The sequence below is a fragment of the Neolamprologus brichardi genome, chromosome 7, assembly GCF_056152115.1.
Source record: "Neolamprologus brichardi isolate AB-2024 chromosome 7, ASM5615211v1, whole genome shotgun sequence".
In the NCBI taxonomy this organism is placed as follows: Eukaryota; Metazoa; Chordata; class Actinopteri; order Cichliformes; family Cichlidae; genus Neolamprologus; species Neolamprologus brichardi.
This window is the reverse complement of record NC_142110.1, coordinates 48,219,499-48,239,717: the sequence shown is the minus strand read 5'-3', so window position 1 is coordinate 48,239,717 and position 20,219 is coordinate 48,219,499. Positions and strand designations below refer to the sequence as shown.

Below are 20,219 nucleotides of genomic sequence, written 5' to 3'. Positions count from 1 at the left end.
CCTTTTGGTGTAATAACAATAGTGTGAATGCTGTACAGTCTGTACAAGGTAGTTTGTTGTGTGATGGCTGCTTTTAAATGAGGAATACTACATCGAGCAGAGTACAGTGAAAGCACAATAGATGAAAGATGAAACAAAGATATGTAGTCGTGTAATAGTGTAGTAATACTTAAACACAACGGGCACGCAGACGTTTGCATGCCCGCACGCACACAAGTACAGAAAGTGAATCTGATATGTGTTTTTCATTTGAGTCCTAATTCTCTTGCAGGTGACAGAGACACGGACGGGCCCGCTGGGATGCAGTAGCTATGACAATCTGGACTCAGTTAGCTCAATCCTTCTACAGAGCCCTGAGAGCAAGCTTCATCTACAAGGTAAACACTGCCCACATTCATCCCCAGATTGCTGGCTGTCACAAAGAAGGAGGGTCAAACTCTCGCTTGACCTCTAAAATGAAATGACATCTATACACTTAGATGAAATAGTCTGAGGTGGACTAAAGAAATGGCTTGTGGTTTCTGAAGAATTGAAAGTCAATGCATTTTTTAATTGGCACTGGGATGGGGATAGAATTGCTCCCCATTCCCATCTGGGGATTTCAGCACAATGTTCTGGTTATAGACGTGCGCTTGTGTTCTAATGTGATTGTGTCTTAAGTCTTTCTAAGCTTTGATCAAAGACAGGTCTCCAAAACAGTTGTTTGAACAGTGCAAACTAATCAGTCATGAGAGTACAAAGTAGCACTTTCTGTGTAGCTGCAATGTGTAAAAGGACAAATGAAACAAGGTGTTTAGACAGTGTTTTTTATGTTTGACAGTGCTAGAGCCATATTATGGTTTATAGGAACAAGCTCGCTATTTATACAGGAGTTTCTTTCATTAGGATTTGTCAGTATTCGAAAATGAATCTACTTTGCTCATGGATCATATGTTGGTCAGTGCACACAGCAAATTTACCTATGAATGGCGATGTTCTTTTAAATTAAAATAGGTCTGTCTTTCTAACAGAAGTAACAATTAGCTTAAGAGAGGAATTACATGCAGTGTCAGTCACCCTGGGGAAAACGAATGATGAAAGACTCTGTAACTGTGGTCAAGTGTTTGAGAAGTGTGATTGCTTCTTTGATTTATTTCAGTTTATGCAGGTTATTAGAACTAGTTTGAAAATCACATAGGCCTATTTTTAATCCACACATCTCCATCTCCCTCTCAGAAGGGATCATTATTCCTTCTCCAAAGTCAGAAAACTAAGTGGTTTGTCAAAGAAACACTTTTAAGTCCTTGGCTGCCACTTACTCAAAGCACTCTATAGGTTTTGGGAAAAGCTTTATTGTCATGCACCAAATGTATTAGCCTTGTGCTTTGAAGAGTGCTTTGTCACGGAATTGATAGATGACAGGCCCGGAAAAGATTCTTTCTTTTGGTTTGATAATAACTCCACTAGAAAGCGAATGCTTTTATGATTGGTTACAGGCTTAGCAATTTTTATTAAACTAAATTATATTGGTGTGTGTGTGTGTAGTGTGTATGCTTATGTGTACCAGAGAGCGGTGGTGGTGGCGGGGGTGTTAAGAGTTTGTCTGAAAATGTGTTCTTTGGAGAGCAATCATTGTTTCTGCTTTTAATTAGAGGACAGCTGATGGTGTAACTTCTTCAATAACTGTGGTGCTCTTCAAAGTGATGGCACTTCACTCAGTCCATGAAGAGGGATGTAGTCAGTAGAGAGCTTTTAAGGTCTATGCTGATCAAATATGTTAATAATGAGACCCAACCATTTAATACAACTTATAGTTGTCAAGAAAATGGTTCAGTTTAGATGACTTTAATTTTTTAGTTTAGTTGTAGTTTATTTATTTATTTATTTTTGTCTCATATTAAACAATATATTTTTCTCAGATTAGACTAGCCATCTATTTTTGTAAAGAACATTTGTTTGCAGTCTAAAAGTCGGTATGGCTTCACTTTACATGCCTACATGCCGTTTTCCATCATTAACAACATAAACACAAACATCGAGGTAGTCGTGATCTTGATCTGTGAGGCACTGCTGCAAAAAAGTTGGACTCTTTGCCATCCTAATTCAGAAAAAGTTTGGACTTGGAGGAAAATACAAATAAAAACAGAATGCAATGATTTGCATTTAAAGATTGTGGAACAATTTATATATATATATATATATATATATATATATATATATATATATATATATATATATATATATAGCAAGAGAGTTTTGCCTTTCTGAGAGATGAAGTGGAAAATTAGTGTTGGGTGTCTGTGGTCTGCAGGCTCTCAAGCAGCATGGCATTTAAAACATGTATGATTTTGTCATGGAAATCACTGCATGGGCTCAGAAAACACTATCGGGAATCAATCTCTGTGAGCAGAGTTCGCTGTGCCATCCATAAATGCTGGTGAAAGCTCTCTCATGCAAAGAAGATGCCGTATGTCCAGTAACACCATTGTCTTCTACATGTTAAATGTAAAAGTCTTTTTGGAAAACATGGATGCCTTGTACTCCAGATTATCAGCACTCACTTCATAAGCCTGCATCTCTGAAGGTACGGAGGTGTGTGAGTGCTTATGGTACTATTGCGTTGCACATTTGGAAAGGCAACATCAGTGCTGAAAGGAGTATGCAGGTTTTAAAGTAGCACTTCCTTCCGTCCAGACAATGTAGGGAAGGTCTTGCATAGTTCAGCAAGACAATGCTAAATGCATGGTGCAGCTGTTACACCACTGTGGCTTTGTCCAGGTGCTGAACTGGTCTGCCCGCAGTCAAGAACTTTTATCGACTCAAAACATTCGATACATCATAAAATAAATAAATAAATATGACTAAGAAGAGCGCCTCTAGAATTATCAAACATAAATGGGACGGCATTTCTCTTTAAAAAGTCCAGCAACTGGTCTTCTGATGTCATTGCACAGTGGCCTTTGCTTGATGTATGCACAGTGACTGTATGTTTAACTTGTTGTACACGCAGGGATAGCACAGTTAATGTGGGCAAAATTATGGATTTATAAAGTAATTTTACAGTGGAAATAAAGTGTAGGGATTAAAACAATCAATCCATAATTGTAATACAATTTATGTATGATTCTAAATTAAAAAAAATAAATAAATTATAAAATAAGTCAATAAGCAAAAGATGTATAGCTAGAAATAGACAATACCAGGAGTGTTGCTCTGTAGCGGATTAATAGTTGAGCAAATAAATGGCTGAACATATTTTTGTGACTAATATATGGCTGCTAGGGTATATTACTTATTGTTCAGCTAGTTAGGTTATTTCACATTGCTGCTAGTGCGAGGATTGTATTATGTCATTTAAATGTTTGTCACATGATGGTCAGATTAAAAACAAAACAAAAACCATGCCAGTGTGTTGCTTTAAAACTCAAACAGTTTAGGTTATATTAATATAAAGGAAAGTCTTTATGGACATCTCTCTTTGGTGGAGGGCTCATCAAAAAAAAGAAGAAAGGTCTTGGTGTAAATTACCAAAATCATTATCATGACCAAAAGAGTATTTTTGAAGGAGAGTAGGCACTTAGAACTGGCTTTGGTCTCAACTGCAGGTGGGAAGTGATGAATTATAACTAGTTTCAAGTACCACACGGTGGGGAGAACACTGGTTTTCAAGAGATGAGCTGAGTGAGTAGCCGTGATTTAGCCTGTCTCGACCAACTCTTAATAAATGAAGGGGTAATGAATGTGTAAATGATCCTGGATTCTCCTAATCCCACCACCCACATCAAGCAAACAACATATTCAGCAGAAAAAAAACGACAATGCATATAAAATCCAGGAGCCCCATGGGTTCAGTGGGATAATTGCTTTCATTGTTCTGCTGTTCCTTCAGCTAAACCGATACCGATGACATTTAGATAAGTGGAAGTGACATACATAATCAGAACACACGAAATATAAATTGTCATCTCAGCAGCATGTTTTTCTTGTTTCTCCACTGTAAGGGAGGACTGTAAGTGTCATGGTGGCTCCAAAAGCACTTTTTTCCTCTTTAGACAAACACAGTTCAATTCTCTGCAAGATTTACTGTGTCCCTAGACTGGCCTTTACATTGAGTGGCCCAAAAAATAACAGCTTTGACAGCATTGTCCTCTTTTTACAATACACCATAAATTAACTTCTCAGACTGTCCCTTGAGGAGGATGACATTGGCTGGGTCCAGTGCTACTCTAATAAGCACTAGCAGCTCTCAGCACATCTAATGAACGCCCACCATGTGTCTAATTTACAAATGCCTATTGACCTTTTACCAGACAATTAGCTAAAATGCTAACTTTTGGCATTTAAACTGTGAGGAGGAGTCACAACTGGCCAATGTGGAAGATCGCAGATCACTGCCTGCTATCTAATATGAAAATACACATCACCATGCAACATCTAGTTTGAAATGATCTTATTTCTAGTTATTACTAAAAGTATTTTCAACAAGTAATATTAGCAGCGTAGTTTTTTTTTTAATTTAATGCATTCATGCCTATACCTAGTGGCCTGATGTGACAATAGTTGAAGGTCAAACAAAATGGTAAACTACCTAATTTCTGCATATAGAAATTCTTTGATTCAAGGTATATATATATATATATATATATATGGTCTTCATATATCTTTATGAAAACCCAATTTCTCCAACATTGGACCCAAACTGGCCTTGATGGAGGATACACTGTCTAGTGTTAAAAAGTGTATTTGTTATTGTACATTTGTTGAAAAATATTCATCTGTACAATGTAAGATAAGAATATCACAATAGTATGTGAACATGCATACAGTCATTAAAAAAATAAGTCTTCAAAGGACACGGGGCACTAAGTACACCGGTACTGCTTCCAGAGGAAGAGGAAGTAGCAAACAGGTGGTCTTAATCAAACGTACTTGATTCATTTATCAGCAGGAAGTATGAGCACCTCTATAAAAGCAGACATTTTGGCAGTTTGCTGACCTGAACCATTCAGGTGTGTGTTAACACAATATTCATCCCAGGAGTAAACATCCCAGCAAATTCACCCGAAGGTCAGACCCTGCAATCCTCAGAGAAATTGCAAAAAACCTAAGAGCTGCTTCTCAGACTCTACAGGCCTCAGTTAGCATGTTAAATGTAAAAGTTCATAACAGTACAGTTAGAAAAAGACTGAACAAGCATAGTTGTTAGTTTGAGATGCCAGGAGAAAATCTCTTCTCTCTAAAAATAAAAAAAAAGAGCCTGACTCAGCCTGAATCTTTTTGCATCCTGATGAAGTCTGGATGGTAAGAAAGATAACATACGCAAAGTGGTTCATTTCCATTATTCAAGTTTTTATGATTTTTCCATGTAGCTTCTCCTGTTTACATATATTTTCTCTACTATCTGCACTAGAAGTGCATGGGGAAAGTGCTTTTGAAGGAGCTGGCTACAGAAAGCAATTTTGAATGACACTTTTAGATGGTACACCTCCAGAATTCCTGTTTGCGGTCTATTTAATGTGTAAGTGATGAAACTGTAGTCATTTGTGATGTTCCAAATAAGACTTTTCAAGTACATTTTGTTCTCAGTTTTGTGTTTTTTTGTGTTATTATATTTGTGTTCATTTGTCTTAACTCACCTTTTTCTCAGTTTCTCCACTCTGTGTTTTTTACCATTGTTTTCATGCTATTTTTTACTTTAACTCTTCAGCAATTCAAATCATATTCCATATTGTGTACACTGGGCATTTATGTGTGATGCTTATGCCACATCTTCTTCATTTTATGTGAATGAATAGACGGAAATGAAAAAAGGGTAATCTAGACCAGCCATTTTAATTGCTTATGAATTAAATAAAGGGATCATATTAATATGCAGAGCCACATGAGTTACAACACAGATGCATTAATAGAAAACCCACTCTATTTCATTCTTCTAATTAAACTTTTAATCATGACTTTTTTCTGGTTTTACTATTGTTTTTTTTTAAATCCAGACCTCTGTACTCTATCAGGTTACAGGCATACATGCCATATGTATAGTGTTGGGAAGGTTACTTTTAAAATGTATTCCATTACAGAATACAGAATACATGCCCCAAAATGTATTCTGTAATGTATTCCGTTACGTTACTCAATGACAGTAACGTATTCTGAATACTTTTGATTACTTAATATATTATCATGCTGTTTACAACTACATGAATGTACCATTGCTGTGATTTATTACTGTTACTGAAGGTCCGCGGCTCCGAACCATAGTAAAGGGACCTCTGGCTAATAAGGTGGGTTCTGTGTCGGGCTCTAGCCAAAAAATAACTTTACTTTGTTGTCTGGGTCAACTTTGCTTGCGAGAGACAGAGAGAGGCGTTGAAAGGCTGCTCCAACGGAACTTATTGTTTCAGAGGAAAACATGAACACAGCGTACAGTCGAGTCTTAATAGCTTACTTACAACTGGGCTCGTCAGGCACTCTTCTTGGCTGCAGTGGTTATTATTATATTTACATGCTTCCAGTTCCCATTTTTGCTCGATGACAGCTCGTACTTTTCCTTTTTCTCCCTCCCTCGCTCACAGACACATAATGGGTATGGCAGTCCATTCTCCCTGCAGTACGGACTACACTGCCTATGATGCTACATTCTTTAGAGCTATACCTGTAGCATTCTGCCTATTAGCTTAGCACAACAACAACAAAAAGGCGCTCTATCACCCAGGAAACACGCAGAGAGAGAGAGCGTCACCATGTAACCATGGCAACCGTAACGCTGCCGCCTGGAACAACAGAACGTAGCCGTCAAACAAAACCCAAACAGTCCTGACCCGCCACAATATGAAACAGGGAAGTACCGCCGTGTAATCCATTTATTTCAACAAAGTAACTGTATTCTAAATACCACCTTTTTAAACGGTAACTGTAACGGAATACAGTTACTCATATTTTATATTTTAAATACGTAACGGCGGTACATGTATTCCATTACTCCCCAACACTGCATATGTAAAAATGACCAATTACAAACCTGTGATCTATTTTTTTTTCCAGGGTTTTTTTCTTTTTTTAGTAATTTGCTTTGGTAGGATTAGGTTTAAATTGGTCCAGAACCACACTCTGACTTGGAAAAAAAAAGTTTAAAAAATGAAAGGAAGCAAGTAATATACAAGCTAGTGAATCTAGTTGTGGTCACAATTTCTCCTAAAGACACCTAGACTGCCTTTCCAAAATAAAAGAATTTTCAAGGAGGAATGTTTTTCCCCTCCTTCCCACCCCTGTGGTCTGCTCTTTGTAAGCTGTGGGGCTGTGAGCCAAAGATAACACATTGCGGATATGACACTCCCTGGATATTCCCTTTGCTTTAACTTAAATTTAGATTAGAATGTTGTAGTGTAATCTCACATCAAGGCAGCTACCTATCAAAGCCTAAACTCAGTTTTCCCCCACAGTTTTGCTTTGTACAATATTTTTCAAATAACTCTTGTACTCGCTCTCCTTATTTTCTCACTTTCCTTTTCAGCAATCACCAGAATTAAAATTCATGCATGACTTAGCAAAGCTTTTATCTGTTAAATATGTACCCTCCCATTGCTTAAACGTAATATCACTGTGAAGGTTTCAGCATTACATTTTGCCTGGTTTGGCATCTGAGTGCATGCTATATGGAGTATTTTACTGGCAGTCCTTGGAGGACGAGTTATAAAAAAAGTGTTTTTTCTAGACACCCATGATGAAATCATCGATTCAACATAAATTATGGTATTAAGTTGCAGACAGTGATAATATTTGGCATGATACAGTTGTATTTTTTGTTACAACCTAATCAATTATAATTAATAATAATATTATAACATAAAACCTACAAAGGCTTTCACCTTTAATGAATCTTTTGAATGATTGGAACATACACTTTTTAGGAATTGGCTTGTTTTTTTAATGTTTATTTTAGATCTGACTGAAAGATGCACACTGTTTAGTTTTACTACAGCTGGGAGTTAAATATGCTTTTATTCTTCCTCATCAATTTGTTTTTTATTTGTTCGTCCTCTCTCTAGGCTAACGCTTAAAAACCTGATGATATTGGTTTTGGCTGAATTCTCACTTTCAGCCTCCTCTGGGACCTAGAAGTAAAAATAGCTTACTGAGGAATGAGAATTAAATGAAAGAGGGGATTAACACATGGCAGGTAAATAGTCTAGATTTGAATGGTTTTCTTAAACTCTTGCAGAGTGTGTTTCAGGTAGCGAGACAGGAATAACAAATCTATTCCCCGCCATCTGATAGTATTTATAGTTTATTAATTTAGAAAATGTATTTTTAAGTGGCAAACCAGTAGGAGCTTTAAATGCATTAGGGCAAAGTCATAGAATATTGTTTGTGCAATGTGATATCCTACACAGAGCGACAAAACGTGTACTGGGGCTGAAAATTGCAAATTGGTAACGTATATTAACTGCATCAACGAACGATAAAAGGCCCAGCAACCTCCACAACCCATTACCCTGCAAGGATCCAATCACCTCCAGTATGGCTGTCATAAATTAGCACCAAAACAAAAGCAAACTAATTTGCTTTTTTCAGTCCCCACTGCATGCTTTTCTCTTTCTCCGGTTTCCTCAAGAGCCTAAATTGGAAGAGCCATGAGCCTATCTTGGAAGATTTATGAATATGTTAGAATAGCCTGAGCCAACAGTTTTCAAAGTGGTGAAGTGAAAATAAATTAAACTGGCCCTGTAGGCAAGTCGTGCACCGAGTGATGAATTAGATACTCATTGCTCTGTCGCTCGATGCCTGTCCCTCTTTTCAAGTGAAAATGCTGCAAACGGGGAAAGACAAACAAGCATACAAATCAATTAAGTTTCTTTGATGATGGACTTGTTGAGAAATTGATTTGGGGACTATAAGTATATTAGTAAACACACTGTTCTGGTTACCAGTGAATAATTTACTAAAGAAAAATATCTGATGTAAATCATAAAGAGAGAGGAGCACAACAATAAATCTACAGAGGCGTTTTCATCATCTTCCCCCCCCCCAACTCAGTCAGCCTCTCTCTTTGCTCTGCTTCTTTTTCTGTACGCACAGAGATAGTAGTCCTGCTACATTCATCTGTTTCTCGCTGGGTCGTGCAAAACTAAAATTATTTGACGACGTTTAGAAATTACACTGTAACTTTGGCTATACCCCATGGTTTGTCACAAATGTCTGTTGAATTGCCTCTCAGAAGGACCCATGCATTTTTCCTGAGGCAACTCTCCCCTTTGTCAAAACACACATGCTTCTTGGCAAGACAAGCTATAACATAGGATCATTTTAAAAGTGGATGGCTGCGAACACGTTTTTCACTTCTCTCTAACATGCTAAAACCCCAAACCTGATGAAATCTTTCCATGTTGACCTGGAGGTCAGCTTTCAATTGGAAGTGGCCATTCAGGAGAAAGTTTCGATTTGGGCCAGCATGATCATAAATCTCTTTTTCTTTTCTGCTTAGTCTTGCTAGCTGCCGCTTTTGAAAATGCTGTGGTTTTCCACACAGTCATTTTTTTTAAAGAATTTTTCTCATCAGTTCGGTTAGAATTATATATTTATATTTATATATTTATTCATTTATTTATTTATTATTGAATTTGGAAAGACCCATGCAGCACAGGAAGTGCTTTTGCAAACACTTTTTGTATTTGCTCAAATGGAAAGAAATGTTGATGTGCATTTACAGAAAAGTAGTTACTTTATAATAATGAGGAACACTTTAAATGATTTCCTATGAAGTCAGAAACTGCAATGTCCATTTGTGTTAATGCTGTTAGACTATTAGGAGTACATATAACTGTAATTTTCCTGATATTATCTCGGCTGTCTTGAAATAATTAAAATACAGCCATGAAAACACATGGCTCATTTAAGTTATTGTACAGTAGCTTGTCTAGAATTCAGCAGGTTTATTTATTATAAGAAGAGTGTAAAGCAAAAAGGCATTTCTCAATACAAATAGATGAACAATATGTCTGCGTTTAGGGACGTTTGATGTAAAATTTGGACTTTTGATCTGATGTGTGTACACAGCCCATCGTGACACTTTGAGGGCAGTTGTATGTTTTATAACTGAAATGGGAATGTCAGAGCTTGTCATATGTCTGCCCCCCCTCCTCTCCGGGGTTCTTGTAAAACATGTGATTTCTGCAAGAGGCTGCAAAGGGTGTGCACGTGTGCATGTACATGGGCGTATGCGTTTCTCTGTGTGCATGCGCACGATTGTGTGACTAATACAATATCTCACCAGCCGAAGCCTACTACTACAACTGCTGTGCAGGGATACAAGGCAGCACATGACAGAACAGCTTGAACAGCGCAGCTGAAGTGCACATGCAGCCAACAGCAACCACCTATCTAATTACTTGCTGAAGCCGATTTTGTATTAGGACTAAAAATCATTTCTAAATTCTACTTAAATGGATGAACACTGTTAAAGTGTTAAAGTGAAAAAAAAAGAAACACTACAAGTCTGCATTGGTGTCCTGTTGTGATGGTTTACAAAGTCAAAGGTGGGCAAAGAAAAGCAATCACCAAATTACCTTTTACTCTGACCCATCATGTATATCTGTGTTCTGTGTGCAGCACAACTGACAATAATTCAGCATCATGCCGAGCTCATCCACCTCTCTAGACCGCCTGCCCTGCTCAATTCAGCAACTGCTTCAGCATGCAATTTCAGCAATTCCTCTTTTTTCAGATAGCAGGGACAGCGAGCTCTGAAGGCCAAGACCATTTTTATAAGTAATTTATGCTTTTACAATGATTGCTGCACCTGCGTCCTTGCCTGCTTTTTGTGTTAAAATTAAATAGGTGGCTTTTCATCAAAGCTAAACTTATATAGAGATATTATGTGACATATGTTTGGTCTTTTCACGGACACATATCTTAGATTTGCAGGCTCTTGCATCTCAGTACATCATAAGATATGTTGTCATTTCATGAAATATCTTTTTTTTTTTGCTATTTCAAATATACACATTTTATTGTATACTTCTGTACCACAAAAACCATAGGAAAGGGAGGAAAAAACATTTCAAATGTGTAAATACTAATTAAACTTTCACAAACAATTATTCTCCGCAACATTTTTTTTAAAACTTACTGTAACGCTAAATTTTGACATCTCAAGCTGCTTCCTTCTAAAGTGCTTAGAACACTTACGATAATCTGCGATAATCTACTCACCAAAGATACACCAACACATTATCCATTTGAATGCTAAGTACACCTCATTCAGAACTTTAAAAAATGCTAACATATTCTGAGAGCTTAGAATAGCTCCAGTGGAACATGTTATCCTCTGTCAGGCCCAACACACACATACACCTACACACACAGAGGCAGAGACCTAAAGCGCTTTATGCAAAGTAATGAAAAGTGGATAAATAGCTACTTCAGCTGCACCTTTACCTCATAGCTTGCTAAGAAATAGGCAAACGCAGCAAATCTCATATGGTGTATTAAGTATATAGGATCAGCAAGAATGGCTGGGTAGGCCTAGACTTAGGAGAAACAGACTCTTATCCAGTTCAGAGGTCTTTGGTTTTGTATCATGGCTGTACCGATAACCTCCAATGGTAATTTAATGCCTCCATTGAAGTAATGCACTTTATTGCACCAGTGGATTAAGTAATGATTATTTTGTGAAATTGTGGCCACACAATGGTCAATTAATCTTTAATGAAACTGTAACTTATGAGGCGGAGCGTGGCTTTCCAATAAGCAGGCAACTGCTTGCCAAAGCAGTTACAAGCCTCAGTTGCGGCCTACACACCCTATCTATCACCATGTAAAAATAGAGCACTCTCGAAAAAGACACAATGAAAAGGCGAAGTCACACTTGCAGAGTCTCCGATTTTAGCATTCATGGAATGGTAGCGGGCCTATATCTTCCAAACTACGTGAAGAAAATATATCAGCCTCGGATGTATGCAATGAGATTAACTGCCATTTTGAGGTGCTATTTATTTATTTAGAGCAAGCCAGGCACATGGGTTGCAGGGAATTATTTGCACTGACAGAGCATGAAGTTGGGGGTTATCAAAGAGCTGCACAGGAATTCCAATACAGTACAGTTTCATTTTAGCATCTCCTCCTTAATCATGGTAAGTGTAGCTCCAGTATGTAGTGTTTTCCTTGACATGCACCTGCCTCAGAGCCACATAGACAGAAGGTTTAAACCTCATTCATTTTGAGTGTATTCACGTGTTGTTGCACTAACACAGCAAAGCCGAGTAAGTCACAAAGATAAATGTTTTTACTCTGATTAGTTTCTCATTTCATTTTTGGCCTGCGGGTTTTAATTCTCTCTCTCATTCTGCAATGCACTAACAAACGCTGATGGATTTACTTTCTGTTCATGACATCATTCTGCACACGAGTAAAAGGACAAGACACCACATTTACAATTCTTGAGTGTATGCTCAGTGCGAGAATGTAGAGGAGAGCAGACGAGGTGAAGAAACGGGAATGAGGAGAGTGATTGATGGAGGGAATGCGAGCCAAAGGATGATGGAGAAGAGTCAAAGGGTATGTGCATGTGTGTGGCCAGTAGGAGTGAGTGTAATGAAGTAAGACAGTGGAGATCTGTGGGAGGCAGAGAGAACAGGACATAAACAGTGAAAGAAGAGACTGGAAAACAAGAAACTGGAAGACAAATAGTTCCTGCTTCAATTGTCCTGTTGCAAGAGTAATATCGGAAAAAGAAAATATGTACATGTTGATGCAGAGATTGAGGTATGAGGTATGGTTAGACAGACGAGGGAAGGGGGGAGGACTGAGGCACTCGGTGTTATTGTGCACCCGGCCGCTGGCACCAGCACTGTCAGTGAGCAGCGTTGATCCGTGAACTTGCCATCTGGATTTTCCCACAAATCACATTAAAGTTTCAAGCCCAGGAATACATCAAGCTAAATGAATATTGGATCCAGACAGGCCTGATGGAGAAAAAGCCCTGTGCAACCCAGCTCTTTTGTGGTCAGACATGATCTATTCATCCTCTTTACTCCCACCATCCCTTCTTCCTTCTGTTCTCCTCTTCCCTGATAGGCAGTGGTTCTGATGAGCTGTGCAGGAGAAAGGCACTTATTATTAAATAGGTACATATTACAAGTACAGACTCTAGGACAAAGAATATGCGAGTAATTAAATTGTTGCAAAAGGTAAAACTACTTGCAGAAGCCTGACATTTGATCTAAAGTAACATAATCTTATTTAACTGCATTTGCATCATGTTTCTAAACAAAAATATCCCTGAATATCAACCTTTATACGAATTATAAAACACTGCAGATTGAAATAACTAAACACAGCGTGCATTAGTTTTAATTCTTTTACCTGAAATCAGCTTATGTTTTAGATCCCACTTATTAAGGCCTTAATCTGTTTCTCAATTGCACACAGTTATACGTTTATTGTAGAGTATGTTGCAGGTAGAAATAAGGAGGATTAATTGCTGCATGTGCATACATAATAAGGGACACTGTTTGACTCCCTGACAACACATTGAAAATGATTCATGAGCACAGTGTGAAATTATATGCTTACTTTTCCTTTCATTTTAGCAACATTATGTTGACTTTGCATAAATGGATTTCAGTTTTCACCGAAAGGTGAAAATAATATGTGTGTGGCAAAAATAATGCAATCATTCATCATTCAATAACATGTTTTGTTCAGGTTCCTGGTTGCATATTTTCTGCTGAAGCGCTGTTTGTGCTCAAGCAAAAGCCATTAAGAAAATATGGCCTCGCCAAGATTCTGTTTCATACAAGAAGGAAAAAAATCTATTTAGTTCTTTTCCAATCCAGTGGCTTGTAGAGCTAGGGATTTATTTTCCCCAGGCTTGGACTGAAGAGAAAGCCTGTACTGTTAGTTGTCCAGGCTTCAGTTGTGTGAGATCCCCAGGGTGAGATATGGATTGGCTTGGAGTCTAGAAATTATAAATACCTTGTCAGTGATAGTGAAGGCTGAAGAGGTTCAGCTTCAGCTCTAAATTGGGCTGAAGAACACACATTCAGCTATTGAGATTTCTCTATAATTAGCAGAATGCTGCATAGTTTGGGTATGCAGACCACAAGCAAGTATGAATGGTAAGACACAGTAAAGTACATGCATGCATGCTAGAAAACGAATGCCGTGGGAGATAGATTCACTGTTATATGCGAACCAATATGACACACAAGAGCAGGCATAAATCAAGGATTTATACATTGTCATCATGAGCGACCCACCATAGAACAAGCAGTTCTAGCTGAACAGAGAAGATTGCTGGAGCACATCCTTTAGAAAAAATAAATGAGTACTTATGACACAAAGCAATCTTAGTAGAGCAGTCAGTCATTTCATTGCTTTTTCCCTCTTTTCTGGTAACTTGGTCTGTGGAGAGATGCCGTATACATCTCAAGATACAGCAGCATGACAGACAACATTTACCTCATATTTATCAGCATATTTTTAGATATTGTCTTTTTCAAGACGGTTTCTTCTATTATATTTTCTTCTGTATTTTATTTATTATCCCATTATGGGTTTTTTTAAACCATTGTTTCACATTTATCTGTGTTTCAGGCCTGCAGGTTATTTTCCCAGAATACCTGCAAGAGAAATTTGTCCAGTCAGCTCTGAGCTACATTATGTGCAATGGAGAGGGGGAATATGTGTGCCATAACAACCAATGCATCTGTCAGTGTGCCGAGGAGTATCCCCAATGCAACTGTCCTATAACCGACATCCAGATCATGGAGAACACCCTGCTGGGGATGTATGAGTCATGGGCAGCCTCCTACAAAGACTTTGAAAGCTCTGGTAAGCTTGAATATCCTTCTAAATATGATAAGAATCATCAGATCTCATGTCCATGCATTTAAAAATTAATCTTTTTAAAATTTCTTCTTTTTTGTTTTGTTCAGTTTTGCAATTTTCTATGAGAGACAAACTGTCATACATTTAGCCCCTTTAATTCTGAAGTGCTTATCAAAAGGCAGCTCCGTGTTTTTTCCACCCCCCCCCCCCCCCCCCCCACACCCCCAACCTATATTAATGAAAAATAATGAGCACCTTTAAGACTAGCATACATTTATATTATGCAGCTGCAAAGGGTCAGTAGCCTTGGCAATCTTGGTGATCAGTCTTCATCCTCAACTAAATCGATACATTTAGGAAGAGTGACTTCTTTTTTTTAATGACAGTAAATAGCAAAATGATCACGTAACCAGATGCTAATTACACAATGTAAAGGTGTCTGTAGAAGTGAGTGCAAATGCAGGCACAAAGGTGACAGTAGAATTTTGGACACAGCAGAGGAAAAAACACATATTGTGCCTTATTGTTTTATGGCAAGGCACCATGTATATCTATTATTAATAAAAAATAAAAGTGTCTCGATACAACCTGCCAGCAACAGATAAATATATTTATGCACCATAGGGGCAAGTTAATGTTAGTCATGAAGGTCACTGAGTGCAGTTCATCTTCAAAGAAGTACTTGAAAAGAAAGAACACTGGAAGAAGCCAAATAAAAGAACATAACTTCTTTTCAGACCAAAGCACAAAGAGTTGTGCGGCCTCTGCTAAACATTTGAAAAATAAATGCTTGAGAACAGGTTCAAAAACCTCAAAGCATCAGATTGACATATGATATAGACAATCTGTATAATTCAGCACGTGTAAACGTAATGACAGGGCACATTCAGTGCCTGCTAATATTTGCAACACTGGAGTATTCTGCTGCTTAAACTAAATGGCACACCAACATTGGTTTGTGGAAATGTTCTGTAGGTACTATAGAAAAGAGAGCTGATGTGACACTACATGATTCATTTATTGCTTAGCATTCCTTTCAAAATACAGAGCTGTGGCAGTATAACATTACTGGCTGTGAGAAAAGGTGCAGCTGCTCTGCTTATGCTCATTGAAGCTGTGACTGTTGCTTTGTTGATATTGCTCAGACTCAGCTGCATTTGTAGTTGAATGTATTCAGTGAATTTCTCTCATTAAACTTAGTCAAGAAAAACATAATTATGCAATACATGCTTGGATTTTACAATAGTTTTTTTTTTCAGATATAAAACAACAGTCAGGCTATCAAACAATGCCTGTATGTGGTTAGTATGTAGGTAGTTTATCTAGGTATATACTGCCTCAGCACTGAGTGAGAGCACTGAACAAACTGGTTTATCTACTTATTTAGCTAGCTACAGTGAAATAGGCTATGCAGACATTATTGTGGCTGAAGATAAAACCTAGGCAATGAGCCAATACGCAAGTTATTGCAAAGTGCAATTTTAGTGTGAAGTAAACTTTGTCCTATGGGATCCAAAACAAATGTTAACATACACAAAGATAACCCAAGTAAATGTAAAATGAATTTTTACAAAATTAAGTATGTTTTCCAAAAACCCCTGGGGATCCTAAAGATGAGTTTTTGGCAAATGTGACATGAGCCTTTGTCTTCTGGTTTTCACCTTGGAATTCTCCCATGGATGCCATTTTTCTGCAGTCTCTTTCTTATCTTTCTTGTTGAATCATGAACACTGACCTTAACTGAGGCAAGAGAGCCCTGCAGTTCTTTAGTTGTTGTTTTGGCTTCTTTTAAGACCTCCTGGATGAGTTGTTGATGTAGTCTTGGAATATTTTCAGTAGGCCAGCCGCTCTTCGGAAGCTTCACCACTGTTTTCTTCATTTGTGGATAATGGCTGTCATCATGGTTTGCTTGAGTCCAAAAACCTTAGAAATGACTTGTAGCCCTTTTCAAATTGTTAGATGTCAATGTCAATGACTTTGCTTCTCAGCTGTTTCTTTAAATTGTGGCATGATGTGTTGCTTCTTGAGACATTTAAATCTACTTCACTTTGCCTGACAGGTTATATTTGACTCTTTGATTCAACGTGCTGGTAGTAATCAGGTCTGGATCTTGCTAGAAATGGGGACATTTGGTTTTTTTTGTTGTTGTTTTTTTTATGTAGGGCTTGTTAGGTTTGGATATCTTTTTTTCCTCCTTTTGATAAATGAAATCATGAATTAAAAACATTTTTTAAATTTAGTTGGGTTATCTGTGTATAATAATTAAACTTACCCAGTGATCTGAAACAGTTAAGTGTGACAAATATATTAAAACTACAAAATCAACAAGAGGGGAAATACTTTTTTACAGTACCATAAAGTGCTACATCTGACTGTAATTTAAGGTAATTTTTTAAAATCTACGAGCTGCTGCTACATAGTTTAATTTATCTAATGCCACATCAATAGATTTTCTTTGATTGTCTTTTATTTTTTATTTTCACTTTTTTATACAAATGGCATTGGATATCCGTAAAATCTGGTGAAAAATACATGTGATACAAAACAACAAAGTGAAATGTAATGGCACAATGGGTGAAGTATGGTTACATTGTGAGAGCTTTAATCTCTAGATAAGGTGTGCTGGATGGCTTAAGATAAGGACTATGTGGAAGCACTTTCAAGGAAGGAGTCCTTGACGGCTTTGAAGCCTGTATAAAAGGACTTGGCAACTATTAAACTGGCATTGGGAGTGACTCAATAAAAGCGATGTTTTTTGGTGGGAGAATCAGATATATCTGAATACTGAGTGCTGGAGACACCCGGCTTTTCTAGGAAAAGGGAGGTACCTGACATCTCTGAAAGCTGGGTGGAGGGATATGGCAAGTTCAAAACAGGGGAGGAGAAGAAATCTGGCTTCTTTGAAGAAGAAGAGGAAAGGAGCTCTGATATGCCTGTGTGGAGGGTGGAGGAAATTCTGACATTTCACGGCAATGGTTGAAAAGGGGTTCTCAACTGTGGTTAATTCTGTTAAACTGTCTTGAGGAGGACTGCAGGGGGGTTCGGCTGTACAACTGCATCTCTTGAATATGGGATTTGTTGTTCACGAACAGAGTGGAGCAAAGTTTTTAACTGTGTCCAATAATATTTATGTCATACTTTTCATGGTAGACTATTGCATCAAGTTTATAGCTTTAACAAACTTTTTGCATTTATAACAAACACTATAAATGCAAAATTATTGCTCTTGTTGTTCGTCTACTTTTGAACTGTATTCAGTTTAAACTGTAGGAATTAAAATGTTTAATTAATGAGCTTAGTATTAAGGATGGATGAACAATGAGTTAATCTGAATTAACTGACTCAGTTGATTAGCACGCCAAATAAAAGCCTTTTTGTCCATGTGTATTTTTGTCCATTTGTATTTTTCAAGCATCTTCATGCTCATTGTTGCCAAAAATTGAAGCTATCGTTGAAAACAGCAGTTGTCCATGGAGGAGACAAACAAGAATTATTAGAGGCAGAAAGAGGGACACAAGGACAATCATCACCACTGGTTGGAACAAATTTGTTGAGGCAGCAATCTTGAAAAGGTGTCGGGGAGCACAGAGTGAGAGGGTGTTTACTGCGCTGAGAGTCTCATTTCTCTTCAGATACTCACAGCAGTCGAAGTACAAAAAGCAAAGTACAGACATGAAAAAAAACATGTCAAAACTCACGTTTGAAGATATAAACTTGGAAACTATAACTTATAAAATGTACTTTGTTGCAAATATTACAATAACAGTTGTCTCCAGCTGTTTTTTTGTTGATTTTTGTTCTTTTAACGGTTCCCTCTCTGTCACCTAGATGAGTTCAAGTCATTTCTGAAGAGGCTGCCCTCCACTCATTTCCTCCCCATCAGCAGTGTGCATCTTCTCTGGGGCAGCGACTGGGATTTGCAGGCCCGCTACAGGCTTCTTCAGAGCTCCCTGGAGGTGCAGCGACTGAAGATCCAGCGCACCGCCCGCAAGCTCTTCAGCCTCAGCATCCGCTGTCACCACAATCCCAACCACCAGATGCCTAGGGAGAGGTGGGTAAAAAAAAATAATAATTCAATGTTCTGTTCAAAATTAACTATGAATTTACTCGGACAAGCCTAAGGTGCTGTTTCTGGTCTTAACATTTTTGGGATATCTGTTTTTTTAAAAGTAAAAGAAGATATTCAAATGTATCTTGCAGAGGAGTGACATCTTTCAGGGAAATTTCCCTTTTGGATTGATGTATGGGTTCTGTTTTATTTGGTGCTCCTTGAAGCGTGCACAGTGAGGATGACATCCATTATACATTTTAACTTATGGTTCTGTTGTTTCTGTCCATCAAGTCAACTTAGTGCTGAGGCTTGCACATGCCGAAAACACTCTACCTCACTCTTGTATTTCACTTTGCAATCTAAAAGGGGGGGAAAAAATAGCTGTGGGAGTTTTCTTGATAGGTCATTGCACACATCTGTCACCACCTACTGCAGTTGCAGCTTAAGAGCCTTGCTGCGGATATGCCATTGTGTCAGCGCTGCATGAAATGCCAGGAATTTTCAACCATCCACTCTAGCAAATATCAGAAAACACTATGCAAAATATGCAAAGTTCCTGGCTTCCATATGAAACACCCCCAAAACTGTTATGTGTAGGGGATGTCACCACATAAATGGAAACAGAATCTGTAAAATATTCATTTAAGTGGTCTGAAAATGAGCCGCTGTCAACTGTCACTGACAGAAAAAGAGCACACCCACATTTGTGCGTGAGAGTTGGCAAAGGTTTGTTCTGAAGTGTTATCAAAGAGCTGCAGTATGCGCTTCCCTGTCCATGGAGTATGCATCAAGAGTGCCTGATGGCACTGGAAATAAGAGCTGCATGTTTATTTGCTTGCTTGTGTAAGACAACTTTGGATCAGATGGAGGAATTATTTAGTTTTATTATAACCGTGTGCATTTGCGCTACATATATACATAAAACATTAAGATTTTCCTTTCCGTTAAGATATTACCAACAAGGACTCAAGTCCTTCCATTTTTTCTAGTCAAACTATAACAGATAATCAGTCAATGAAGAGACTGAGGCAAAGTTGAAGGCCTGTGTGTTTAAGATGTGTTCCAACGCATCTTCATGTCAGTGAGGCTGTGAGTTGATGAAGATGTGAAAAAAAAAACTATATTGCTTGGTTCCAGAGATGAAAAACTGGTGCATCGGGATTCGAAATGACAGCAACACACATCCCTTGTGAGAGATCATTTAGCCCCTCTCCAGTTCATACTGTATATCAGACCCCTAGTGGGAAGGATTCACTTGCTACTTTGCATTATTCTACTTTGAGAGTTGTGTTCATCAACCTCCGAGATATTTTACTGAAGAAAGAATTGTATTTGTACAAGCTTGCTTTTAACCAAGAATGTT

General features: G+C 37.9%; 1 protein-coding gene across 1 annotated transcript in view; it reads left to right on the top strand.

The window, feature by feature from the left end:
• The window catches only part of brinp1 (BMP/retinoic acid inducible neural specific 1), a 108,491-nt gene that overhangs the window by 78,357 nt on the left and 9,915 nt on the right, over positions 1-20,219 (top strand). The window contains exons 5-7 of the mRNA XM_087843754.1: positions 272-377; positions 14,572-14,808; positions 18,634-18,856. Of these exons, the coding sequence (XP_087699880.1) occupies positions 272-377; positions 14,572-14,808; positions 18,634-18,856 (566 nt within the window). The remainder of the gene's footprint in view (positions 1-271; positions 378-14,571; positions 14,809-18,633; positions 18,857-20,219) is intronic.